The 13,661-nt window shown below is 37.4% G+C and overlaps 1 protein-coding gene across 6 annotated transcripts in view; it reads right to left on the reverse strand.

Moving 5' to 3' along the window:
* Positions 1–13,661, reverse strand: part of ece2b (endothelin converting enzyme 2b) — a 50,073-nt gene that overhangs the window by 18,244 nt on the left and 18,168 nt on the right. For 4 of the 6 annotated variants that reach the window (XM_053507144.1, XM_053507146.1, XM_053507145.1 and 1 more), the window contains 3 exons: positions 10,015–10,101; positions 5,029–5,173; positions 4,569–4,784 (listed from right to left, as the gene is read on the reverse strand). In XM_053507144.1, coding sequence (XP_053363119.1) covers positions 4,569–4,784; positions 5,029–5,173; positions 10,015–10,101 — 448 coding nt within the window. Of the gene's footprint in view, positions 1–4,568; positions 4,785–5,028; positions 5,174–10,014; positions 10,102–12,069; positions 12,089–13,268; positions 13,309–13,661 lie in introns of those variants that run through there. The other 2 variants (XM_053507143.1, XM_053507147.1) reach the window with 2 other exon arrangements.

Below are 13,661 nucleotides of genomic sequence, written 5' to 3' on the forward strand. Positions count from 1 at the left end.
CGAACAAATGGCCGGACATTCTCCTTCAGGATTTTTTGGTAGACAGTAGAATTCATGGTTCCATCTATCACAGCAAGCCTTCCAGGTCCTGAAGCAGCAAAACAACCCCAGACCATCACACTACCACCACCATATTTTACTGTTGGTATGATGTTCTTTTTCTGAAATGCTGTGTTACTTTTACACCAGATGTTTTTTAGCAAAATTGAGACGAGCCTTAATGTTCTTTTTGCTTAAAAGTGGTTTGCGCCTTGGAAATCTGCCATGCAGGCCGTTTTTGCCCAGTCTCTTTCTTATGGTGGAGTCGTAAACACTGACCTTAATTGAGGCAAGTGAGGCCTGCAGTTCTTTAGATGTTGTTCTGGGCTCTTTTGTAGCCTTTCGGATGAGAGTCTCTGCGCTCTTGGGGTAATTTTGGTTGGCCGGCCACTCCTGGGAAGGTTCACCACTGTTCCATGTTTTTGCCATTTGTGGATAATGGCTCTCACTGTGGTTCGCTGGAGTCCCAAAACTTTAGAAATGGCTTTATAACCTTTACCAGACTAATAGATCTCAATTACTTTTGTTCTCATTTGTTCCTGAATTTCTTTGGATCTTGGCATGGTGTCTAGCTTTTGGTCTACTTCTCTGTGTCAGGTAGCTCCTATTTAAGTGATTTCTTGATTGAAACAGGTGTGGCAGTAATCAGGCCTGGGGGTGACTACAGAAATTGAACTCAGGTGTGATAAACCACAGTTAAGTTATTTTTTAACAATGGGGGCAACCATCTTTTCACACAGGGTCATGTAGGTTTGGAGTTTTTTTTTCCCCCTTAATAACGTAAACCTTCATTTAAAAACTGCATTTTGTGTTCAATTATGTTATTAATTATGTAATTTTGTTTTTGATGAGCAGAAACATTTAAGTGTGACAAATGCAAAAGAATAAGAAATCAGGAAGGGGGCAAATAGTTTTTCACACCACTGTATACACCTTTTATCTTTAATGCAATAACCTTTTCCTACGGTTTAAGTCTTACTGGTTCTGTTCATTGGAAATAATAGAGACATTACTGCAAAAAAGAGCCACAAAACAACTAACAGTTACGGAATGTGCTGTGGAAGGATTGTCTTTTTCATATTGAAAAAAAAAAAAACAGTCAGGCTTAGATGAATTGCGGTACTACTTGCCCTTGTTGACTTAAACTTCACTTGTGACATACTGTATGTGCAGTACAGTAGAACATCTGCACTCTTCATTTTCATTAACATAATAATAATAATAATAATAATAATAATAATTTAGTCCCACATCCTCAACCTATAGGATAAAATCTATCATTAACATCATTTGACATCATATTGTGCTATCAATTATTCCATTTCTCCTACAAACCTTTGCTTAAATATGTTTTTTTTATCTTCTCTAAGACACACAACCACAAATTACAGTAGAAACACACAAAGACAAAAACAGCCATGTCTTCCATTAGTATACATGTTTCCATAGGTAACCTTGCTTTTTAGTAACAAGATTGTATCTTTAAAATGCTGTTAAACGATTTATATAGATTAATAAACAATGGAATGGACACGTGAAATAAATCTAAGAAATAAGCTATGTTACATTTAACTGGGGCCTATTACACATTTAGCTAATATTAATTGTCAGCAGTGATATTTACTGTTATATTTCTTGTTTAGAGACTAAAACCAGGTGATTTTTGCTCCTCACACTTTATTGATTTGAAATAAAGCTGTATAATGTAGTCCACCCGCTTTACTTTGTATCATCAATCCATGCTTACGCTTGCACACTTAAAATTACAACAAAACAGGCTGTTCTACACTCATGGATCAAAGTGCTAACAGAATTAGAGAACATTTAGTTTGTCTCACATTTAACTTAAAATCTGGCTCAATCAAGTTTTTTTTTTTTTTTTTTAACATACTGTGAAATGTCTTTTTTGTTCTTGTTCTTATAAGCACTCGGATGAGAGAAAAGCAGTGCAATAGCTCAGGCAGAAGGTGCCGGTGGATTGGTCGAGACAGTCATTGTTTTCAGTTTATCCGAAGTACTGTAGGTAGGAGGAAATGTGAAAAGGGAACTTTGTGTCAGCGAATATAAGACAGAAGACAGAACCATCCGTGATGTCCAGGTTGAAGTGACCGCAAATGTGTGCACAGAAGGGATACTGTTTCTACAGATGCACGGTTTTTAATGACAAGAACTATGGAGCAATACCTCGAACAGTTTATCCGTACTTCATACGCGATTCCCCCCTAATAGTACTTGAAGGCCAATTCAGTTGTTTTTTGCTATTTGCAGATTAAAATATAAATCGAAGGCTACAGATGATTTGTTTCCTGATATCTAGATGTCTAAACAGCTTATTGTGTGCCACTTTTTGTTTAAACCCTCACGCATTATCCGAATGATCAAAACGTATTGGAAAATGTGACTGACAGGTGGATAAACAAACATGAAGACCAGGGAGCAGTCTATGGGAGAGACACAAATTCTTATGAAGCTGTGAAAAAAGGAGGGAAAATGTTTAGACCCATATCTCACATCCAATACAACAATTTATAATGTCCTGAAGAAACAAACCACTGCTGTACTAACATTCAGAAATCAAACAGGTCTGCCATAGAAAACAATAGCAGCTGATGACACAACATTGTTGTTTTGTGTTTTTTTTTCTTCGCAGCTCTTACAGTCAGTGACATCAAGAACCTCCACAGGGCAGGCGTGAATGTTTCACAATCCGCCATTTGAAAAAGACAAAGGAAAACAAATACAGGCCATACCACACGATACAGCCCACTCATCGGCAGTTAGAAGCTAAAGGGCGGATGAGAATTCACAAAGAAATGCAGAAGTGAGCCAGAAAAATTCTGGAACAAAGATTAACCTGTACCGAAGTAAGGATAAGGATCTGCTTATGGTCCAAAACATGCAAGCTCATCGGTCAGGCACGGTGAAGGTAGTGTCATGGCCGGGGCTGGTATGGTTGCTCCTGGAACACGGACTCATTATCTCCATTGATGATGGAACCTCATGACTCAGCAGCGCAATTAATACAGAAGTCTACAGAAACATTCCATCTGCTAATTCACAGAGCAATGCATCTTAAAACAGAGACATTTGAAAGTTAAAGGGTTTGACAGACCAAACCCCAAAACAAACAACATCTACAATAAATGCATTATGGAAACACGTCATATCAGAAGTGGATCTCTTTAACATCTTGCAGGATTTTTAATACTCTTTTGTCAATATTCAACTAAATTTCTTGTCGTACAGCAATGGAATAAATCCCGTGCTTGGCGAGTTTCCTCCAGGTACTCCGGTTTCGGTAGCCCAAAGACATGCAGATTAGGCTAATTGTCGTTTCCAAAACTGCCCGTAGTGTGTTATTGAGTGTCTGTATTTGTGTGTGCCATGCGATAGATTGGCACCCTGTCCACAGTGTACCCTGCCTCGTGTCCTAAGCCTCCTGGGATAGGCTCCAGACTCCCTGTGGCCCTGAATACATGATAAAGTGGTATAGACGATGATTGAGTGAGTAAGAGTGAATGCAACACAAGACTCCTTGATTATTTTTAAAAACATTGCGATTTCGACAAACTTTCATAACTGTAAAATATACCATTTTGTATTCAAATATATTCATCTATGCTAACAGCAAATAAGAAAACTTTATCTTACATGTACATATTTTCATCTTAATTATACAATTTTGTGCTTTTACTGTGCAAATAAGGAAATTTCTAATTCAAAGGTCAACTGAAGACATTACCAATTGTCAAGTTTAAAATCAAATAAAAGAAGCAATTACCGGCCAGCTTAGAACCAGGAGAGGGACAAACACATGCACGATGTGTCTGACGTTCTCTGTTTATTATCAGCATGAATAGCATATTTAAGCTTTTGGCCAGTACCCTGTGTCCTGTATGTCCCATCCATCAAAAGAACAAAAGTCATTAACATGCAAGTTAGAGAGAGACCAGGAGACAGACAGACGATAATAAACACTAACATTTTCCGGTTAGTCAAAAGGGTTCCAGCAAACACGAGCTATTTGTATGGTACGGTCATGGGCTAAAGGAAGTGTTACCACATAAGGAATGAGAAAGTGCAAAAAGGATTTTATTATTATTTTTTTTTGGAGACAAAGTAAAAAAAAAAATTTGAAAATCTCTATACCATAGCTCATTATTTTCAGTGTTACTTACTATAAGAATATTTGTTGAAATACTTTTGCTCACCTAAAAAATTTGGAGGTCTGCCCCAATAGGTTCCATGTTTTAAGCTGTTTTAATCTATCTATACGTATATATGAGGAAATAACTGCTGAAATTCTGATCCGTCATCTTCATTCATCTTTTGATCTCAAACCCTCTAGCATATAGAGAAACAAAAGAACCAGCCTTGCCGTTCCAATACTTTCAGTCCTTACTAATCAGAACCAGCATTTCTAGAAACAGTAACCTTTAGGTCACGTATTTGATGCAAGGACAATTAAACCATTAGAGCATTTAAATGCATGCCTGTGAATGTGTGATAAATGTAACTCTCTCTCTCACCGAGAAGATGTTTGAGCATGGCCTGGTTCTGGTCCCAGATGCTGTTAAAGGTGCTCCAACGTGAGCGTCCATCAGGAAGGGGGTTTTTGCGAATCCAGCCACCGCATGCATACTGGTAGAAATCCTGACATGGGTCAACTGTGCGATCCAGAGACTCCACTATCTTACTGGCCACTGTCACACATGCCTCAGTCAGACACAGGCTACACGACGGATCTGCGAGGGAAAAAACAAGTGTGTTGCTGATATTTACAAGTAAACTAAAGAAATTTTTTTGTGTGAACACTTGCCATTCATAAACATTGTGGTCACATCTTACTTTATAAGTTAAAACAGTGATAAACATAATGTGGGAACCTCATACTGAAAACATAACAGGTAATAGTATACACACACACACACACACACACACACACACACACAGTCACAGCCAGACAGTGTGGAAATGTAGTTGACTTACCATTTTTGTAATGAACTCCCAGAGTAATGGCACAAGCAAAAAGTGATAACATGGAGGCCACAAGTAAAACAGCCAACACCATCTCCAGCTGCGTCCTTCGTCCTAATCCACCACACAACTGGACTCCACCTTTCCGGAAACCCACCTTAGACACAAACGTGCATTAGTAAAGCATATTCAGGGAATAAGTGAACAAGACTCAGACTGAGTATAAACAAACCTGACAATAAGAAACGTTCGTTTTGAGAAAGCTTTTATAAATGAAGCTTTAGTTTTTTTGTTGCAGTCGTCATCAAGTCTGCATTCACATTAGAATCCATATTGTTTAATTTCAATATTTTGGTCAGATTAGATTTACATGCGATTATGAATGTAAACCCTCATAATGTGGACGCTTCTGTCCTCTGAAACATTCATCGATACGCCTTTGCTCACGTTATCGGTGATAAACACGACGAGTTTGTGCAACCATCGTTTCATTTAATGCTATTTTAGTAAAACTATGGTTGAGATTTTGCTCTGAATGACAGCAAACAGTTAGTTGATGGTATTTTTTGAGGTCCAGAAGAAAGAAGAAAGTCAGATGCCTTGTTTTAGCTGTTTTACCAGGTATTGCTAGTAGTGCTGTAGAAATTAGGGTTAACTCTAGGAGTCTGATGGTGCTTTTATAGAAAAAAACCTTAAGGTAAGTTCATACACTATAACTTAAATGATTTTTTTTTTATTCTTGTGCACTACTGACAATTTTTTGTTTTACTTTTTTTTATATTTGTAAAACTAACAAGTCTGGATCAAGGAAAAAAAAGCACTAAAATTCTTGTACACTGCAACTAACGATTGTTTTGCTAATCAAATAATCTATCAATTACTGAAACAATTAATTAGATTCCTACTGTCACGAGTACTCAATAGCTTTTATTTAGCTATCAGCTTTAAAATTTAACTTAAGGTTGTTTTGAGCGTGTGGTAACTAACAATCAAGATAAAAATAAATACTTCATAAAAAAAAATATCTTTAAATAACTTCCTGATGAAACAAAACCTAAAACTAAGGAAAAACAAAGTAGAGGCAATAAAATATAACTAATAATTAAAGCTTCAAGATGGCGGATGGTAATTATAGAAGTTTAGCTGAAATGTCACGAAAATTAAGATAAAGTCTGTGGTGAACAGGCCGGAGAGTGAGGCAATGAGAAAAGAACAAACACCTGAGGAGAAAATGGCTAATCAGTGCGTGCGTGCCTGCGTGTGTGTGTGTGTGTGTGAGAGAGAGAGAGAGAGAAAGGAAGTGAGAAAAAGAGCCAGCAATAAGGTGTGTGTGTGTGTGAGAGAGAATTTAACTTAAGATTGTTTGAGGAGAACTGGAAATAAAAACCTGACTCACAGCAACACACATTCAGTCAGTAATTATCCACATTCTCCTCAGGTGTGAATGGTTTCCCACTAACCTGACTCTCGTGTCCTTCACACTTAAGAGTAAAATGTTTCCCACACTTTTTTACTAGTTTTTTTTGCTTGTGAGTCCAATTTTCTTCCATAACATTGATTTATCGTTGCACCCCTAGTGCACTGCATTACAGTGTGTTCGGCTTTGAACCTTGACCTTGTCTGCAGTTTTGCAGGGAATCACAAGAATGTTTTGTAAGAATAAAAGATTTTTTTTTAAATCTAAATTGGATTATAATTCAAATCTAAATGTATATGTATTATTCATTTTATTTGTTTTCGAACAAGCAACTTGGAACAAGCAGTTTGGAGACCGCAGATAAACCGAAAGCCCAGCAACAGATGTTTTCCAGATGCTGTGAGACTGTGCAACACCTTACGTTCGAACGATGTGGAAATACACTGCCTGGACAAAAAATAAATAAATAAAAACATTTCAGAAAGGTCAAATTGTTGGCCTGAATAAAAAACAATTAAGGATATCTGAAATGACGGGAATGGGGTTAGGAATCGGACAACACATTAAAACCTGTAAGAATAGTGCTTTTTAAAAAAAAAAAAATTCTAGATGGCTAGAGATTGACTTTATTCTAGCTTGACTTTATTTTAGAGAAATGGATGTCAGGGTAAGAAGGGAAGTGTATGAAGCGATGCACTCTTCATTCATAGTATCCACTGTAAAAGGAGGTTCTCAGGAGACAGTGTTATGATCTTGGGTTATGACCAGGTCTAGACTCAGCAAAGTTATGTGGCAAATAAAATGAAGTGAGATGATGACCTGAATGTAGTGTAGTTCTCTTTTCAGTTGTACTGGACACCATACTGTGCACTGTAACCAAAGATAAAGGCAGTCAATGAAATTATTGTTGTTGTTGTTGTTTTGTTTTGTTTTGTTTGGCTGGGCCTCTTTCTTAAAAACTGATTAGCCACAATAATGACAAACAGCATTCGACTGAAGGCCCTTACACACAGCCATGTAAGAAATAAACAGACGCCTACAGTTTTGGAATAAAAAGAATGCACCAAAATTTTTTGCCATTATGATGACTATTATTTGTTTCCTTCTTTGAAAATTTAAATGCCTATGAATGAAATATACCTAGACAAGCTCTCTTAAAGCTTCTAAAAGGAAGCTAACCCCATACTGCTTAAAAGTCCAAAACATCATCTTCATTAGTTAAGGTCTCTTTCTGAACAAAGGTCAAGCACAAATTTCTCAAGTTAGGAGATTATTTGGTATGCCAGTCTTGCACATAATATATAGGCAAATACTCCAGCATTTCACAAAAATGTGAAATTCTTTAGGTTTGCAACAGCACACAAATATGGCTTAGCAGCAGAACAGAGCTCTGATACTGCACCACAAGAAGACATTGTAATGTCGTTCCAACAGGCAAACATTTCTTAAACAAGGCCAGTAAAATCCAAACAGACATTATTTTAGATAAGCCCAGACTATACTGTACTGTGCTAAAGTTCCTGGTGTAGAGGTCTTGAGTCACCGCTCACTTCTTGATAATAAATTAAATTCAGATCCTTTAATCTTTCAAATCAGTTAAAAAAATTGGAACAAATGTGTTACTGTTACAGGCTGCAAAGTGCCTAAAAATCAGTTGTTTATGCAACAACCTCAGCAGCAACCTCATTTCCCCTCTCTTTTATTCCAACCACTCAGCATTCAGCATCACCAGTACACCAATCACAGGCCTGATTGTCTGTCATCAATTGTACATGTTTCTCTCTGGTTCGTGGCTTATTTAGATATTTTTTATGCTTGAATGATCCACACTTCACCGTGTGGCCTAATACACAAAAACTTTCCCATAAACATGCACAGGTACATGGACAGGACTGAAAAAGAGTCCAAAAAAAGTACAAGACTTTTGCACAGTTCTGTAAGTGCTGATCTAGTCTGAGAGCAAACTCTACATAATACATAAAGATTTAATAATATCTGAACAGAATAAAAAAGTACTTCACAAATCCAGATTGCTCCTCAAAATTTTATGTTTAATAGTTTAAGATATTGGCTCATCTTTCTTTCCTAGGTGCTAGTAATTTAATAATCATTACATTTGAAAGAAATGGGTCTACTTTTGATATCATCAAGCTGGTCCAAGAATGTTCAAGCTGGTACAAGATATGTACAGTATGGTAACATGTTTGCTGCTCTTTCATAAATCCATTTATTTATTAAGTCATAAACGTTTGGATTGGAGTTATGAATTTAGTGCTGTGTTAAAGACAACCAGATCTCTGGTTAATTTACTGGGATTGAGCCACCATTCCTGGTGTAGAGGCTAGCACTGTGGCCTCGCATCCTCAAGGGTCAAAGGTTCGTTTCCCACCTCAGGTCTGTGTGTGTGTGTGAAGTTTTCATGTTCTCCCTGTACTTGGTGTGTTTCCTCCAGGTTCTCCGGTTTTGCCCCACAGTCAAAAGACATGCTAGTAGGCAAACTGGCCGCTTCAAATTGCATGTAGCATGTGACTGAATCAGTGTGTGCTCGTGTGCCCTGTAATGGATTGGCACTTTGTCCAGGGTATTACGTGAGTCCCTGGGGATAAGCTCTGGGCCCCCCTTAACCGTGTATAGGATAAGCGGTATAAAAAATGGATAAATGATCTACCATTTCTGGAAATTTACAGGAATAGTAATTTTTAAATAGCACAAACTTTAGATGTTGGAAAACATTTACAATAAATAATTCTTATTCTCTGGAACTGGAAGCAAATATTCATAAAATGTCATAACAGATGACAAAATGTTTTATGACCTCAGCTTTAAAGAAGAAAAAAAAATTAATAAAAACAAGATTTATTTTCCAGATTTCATAACTGACTAGTTAAAAAAAAAAGTTAAAAAAACAAACAAACAAACATTTAAGTAAAACTCATAAAAAAATTAAAAAAAACCAGCGGCACCCAATCTGCCAAATGCTCCAAATTGCAAGCCACTCAGCTTTGTAAAATTCAAAAACAACAAAACAAAGCCTTCGATACTGATAATATCAGTGCTGAGAATATGTGGAAGTGCTCAATTGTTTCCTTGGCTCATTGCTCAGAATCCATTCACGCTAATCATTTTTGCTATCCAAGGCATACAATGAGATGCTTGTTTTCAATAAGAGAAATAAGCTGACCACAGTGTGTAGATTCTGTCCACAACTGTTTCTGCTTCTGCAATTAGTAACGTTTCTTCTTATTCTTATTTCTGTGAATCACTGTTTGTAGAAGTGGAAATTAACACTAAAAATGCTGCAGCCTTGTGATGTGTTAGTCAGATCCTTTTCTCAGATCCTTTAATCTATTCTGGCTTTCCACAAAGCATGAAGATTGAGTCCATAAAGAGTTAAATAACTTCACCTTATTGACCTGAAAATAATGTGAAGAACTGAATCAAAACAGGGGACATGTTTCTGCTTTCTGCTACACCAAATGTTAGACAATTCTGGGTTTGTTTTTGGATGGGGTACACAATGATCACCTTAACATTACAAACACTTAAACACTTAGAAACTATAACCCAGACCGTTAACTGACCTCCACGCTGTCGGGAGAAAGCGCTCCATCAGCCGGAATGTCTGACCCCTCTTCTTCCTCAAAGGTTGCACGCTTGTAGTTCGACATCTAAGGAGAGAAGCACAGTATGCAATTAGTGAGGTCAGTCTTAAACTACTTACTACTAAGAACATCACAGGTCTATATTGGTAATGTTCTGACAACTGCAGATAATGTTTAAGCATTATAATAATCATTCCAGTCAAGATATACAATAGACAAACCACCAGCTTTACAGCATAGAAATGTAGCGATAATTATTGACTATTTTTGACTGCCAGAATTGCTACATATTTTTTTGCAGGGCGGAAAATGCTGCAAACATCCATAATGATTACACAATCCATAATAAAAATAACTATAAGATCTCCTGTTGAAAGACAGAGAAAACTGCTGACCGTTAAAGGCACAAAAGGAAACAATGAATGAGCTCCTTTTCTCTTGGAAAGTTAAACAAAGGTGTTTGGTTCAATAAATATGGGAATAAATATAAAATCTGTTTTACATTCGTTTTCTACATCTTGCCAAGTAGAATAAGACAATAGACAGTAAGCTAACTGGGTAAAGTCCTTGACTTACGAGCATTCGAGGTATGAATTTCCGCAGATACGAATGGACCACAGATCTATTTTCTGTGAATTTATAAAATGTCCAAAGTCCGGTATATTGTATGTTATATCATAAGAGGGTTTGGGGGGCAGTCCTGTAGATGCAGTCTCACAAGAGTATATTGTAGAACCAGAACACCATACGTTTGTGTTAGTTTTTTCTGCTTTACATTGCATTTTTGTGTGAAAGGTGTAAGAATCACTCTGTCGAACTTAAGAACAAATCTGACTTACGAACATGCTCTCGAGACAGAACTCATTCATAAGTACTGTACTAGGCTTTGTGTGTACGGTCAAGAACAGGAAGTTGTGTCAAGCAGTAACAATTCATTCATTCATTCATTTATCTTTAGTAACTACTATTGTCCACATCAGGATCCTGGTGTTTTAGAAGCTCATTTTGGAAAACTGGGTGCAAGGCGAGAACACACCTTCACACACACATACATTCATACTACAAGCAATTTATCATAGACAATTTACTCTCATACATAATTTTGTTAGGTTGGAGAAAACCAGAGAAACATGAGGAAACTCTCAAAGACATAAGGAAAACAAATAAAACATTACACAGCCAGTGGCTCATGGTCAGAATCAAATCTGAGACCCTAGATCTATGAGGCATAGCCATTCTCACTGTACCATCGTGCCTTGCTCAAACAGAGAATAAATAATTCTATTGTCTGTAGCTCTCACCTTGTAAACACTAGAGGCTGAAACTTACCCATTGTACCATAGAACAAGTCAGCCAACATGATTCAGTTCTGTCCTCAGGCTAGAAAAAGACTGAGAAGTGCAAGGAAACATTGCACCTTCATCTGTTCCCACACACAGCTGAAGACGAAGTGGCTCCTGAGGCCAGTGATTGTGAAAATTGTGCTTTTTAATCTAAGTGCTCTCAAAAACTGACAGTGTAAACACCGTACTGGCTAAGAAATGAGCAAAATTCAATATTGTATTACATTGTTTTATGTCAAACACACTCTCCTGACATGTATTCAAGTCACTTCTAAGACATTTCACACACTTCCTCCTTTTACTGTAAGTGCATTTGGCATTGATTAATGGATTGATTAAAGACTTTATACAACTGTCCAGATCTATTGCTCTCTGTGTCCTGCACGTGAAATACTAGTTTCACCTGCCTAGATGCTAAAGAGACATCTTTAAGGGGAATAACAGAGAAAATCCTGTTAAAGTTGGACACGTTTTTGTCACACACTCTTTCCGTCACCTCACCAGACACCTTTATGAAAATCTATGCCACAAATGCCATTTCATAAAAAATGCCACAATCTTTGACATACATTTGTATATACAGTATGGGTAATGATACAGTACAGAACTGTCACACTTTACCATTATTTATCCTATACGTTAGCTGGAATATACAAACTAGTCTACGGGTTATTAAGTTTGTCTTTCTTACCATTCACACACTTTAGTCCATAACAGTTGACTGACAGTAAAAAGCAGATGTGTCTCTCTGTCACCTCTGCCCACTTTTTTTTAAACCTTGCATGTTCCTGGAACAAACCAAGTAGCACAGAATCAGGGGGCGACCCAGGCTATTCATCAGCAAGATTCTGGTAATGAGCTCACGCTGAGAGGAGGAGCACAGATTAGATAAAGGTCACTTCTTCACAAGACAATCTCCTCCTGGTTGAGTGAGAATGGTCAAATTCATGGTCAGGTCAAGAAAAGTGACAGATTTTATATTCACTTGCGCAATAGCCAAAACATACCATTTATGTTAAACAGACAGTCTGACACAGCGGTAAGTCTGTAAGTCTATATTGAGTTCTGACTACTTGTTCAAGGACAATTCACCAACAGCTGCTGAGGAACACGTTCTAGACTGACTATCCAAAAAAAAAAAAAACTGCTTTTTAACCAATTTACTGATGCATTCCCAATCCTTCTTGGCACTACTTTATTTTGTTTATTGCTTTCCCTCTTTTTTCTCTCTCTATTGCTGTCCTTTTCAAGTCCCCCCCCCAAATTTCCTTTCCCCCATCCCATGAGAAAGAAGGCTTGTGTGACTCAATAATCGCTTCCTGTTTAGTAAATATTTCTTTTAAAAGGGATTCTCTGAAACACCCACTAACATTTGGGTTAAAAGGCTGCAAAGCAACACACATTTGTACACTATTAGTTGAATTGTGTTCCATCACAAGTGCCAAAAGTCTGCATGTACTCTAAGCCTCTCTCTCTCGCTCTCTCTTCCTAAAGCCATGTGTTGCATCATGTCCTGGAACAATCTAATCAAACATCAAGTTTTGACAATCAAGTTTCTGTGAATCTGTCAATGATAAACTTTTACACAAATGATTAAATAACTAAGCTCCTCTGTGAACTAACTAAACCCCCATCAGTTGCTCACGTTCCTACACTCCTACCTCTGACCTTCTCTCTCTCGTGCAGGAGTCTCACTTCCAGTCTCAGTTTCTCATCCAACCACTTCTGCTCAATCAAACCGTTTGGCAAAAGCACTGTTTCTCTCTTTTTCTCTCTCACACACACACATGCACACACACACTTATGCACACTACGCTCTGACATCCAGGTGGAGGTACCTAACGTATCTTACTTGGCCTGAGATTTTTAAGATAGGATAACATGTAAAACCTTGAGGTGGTGAGTTACATCAGTAGAAATCCACATCAGGTTCCACTCCTGTTAATCAAGACCAGGGACCAGGCTGGAGTGACATGAACCTGGACAGCTGAAAATTTGAAAAATTTAGTTCCTAGTCGTTAAATATGAAAACCTAACAAAACAAACATCTAAAGAAGACCAGATTTGTTGTGCCGGGTGAAAAAGACAAGACAATAAAGAGAGAAGACTAACCTTATGTGCCTTTTTGCCTACTTCTTCTCTATTAGGGATGATATGCTGTATACATAAAAATAAATCCATTTTATTCAAACATCAGTAGCATGGATTGTAAAGTTGATAGCTGCCATTTGTTTTAGGTATCCTTTTCCATTCTTTCATGGAGTGCTGATGCTGAAATCGTTT

Source organism: Clarias gariepinus, chromosome 11 (genome assembly GCF_024256425.1).
Source record: "Clarias gariepinus isolate MV-2021 ecotype Netherlands chromosome 11, CGAR_prim_01v2, whole genome shotgun sequence".
In the NCBI taxonomy this organism is placed as follows: Eukaryota; Metazoa; Chordata; class Actinopteri; order Siluriformes; family Clariidae; genus Clarias; species Clarias gariepinus.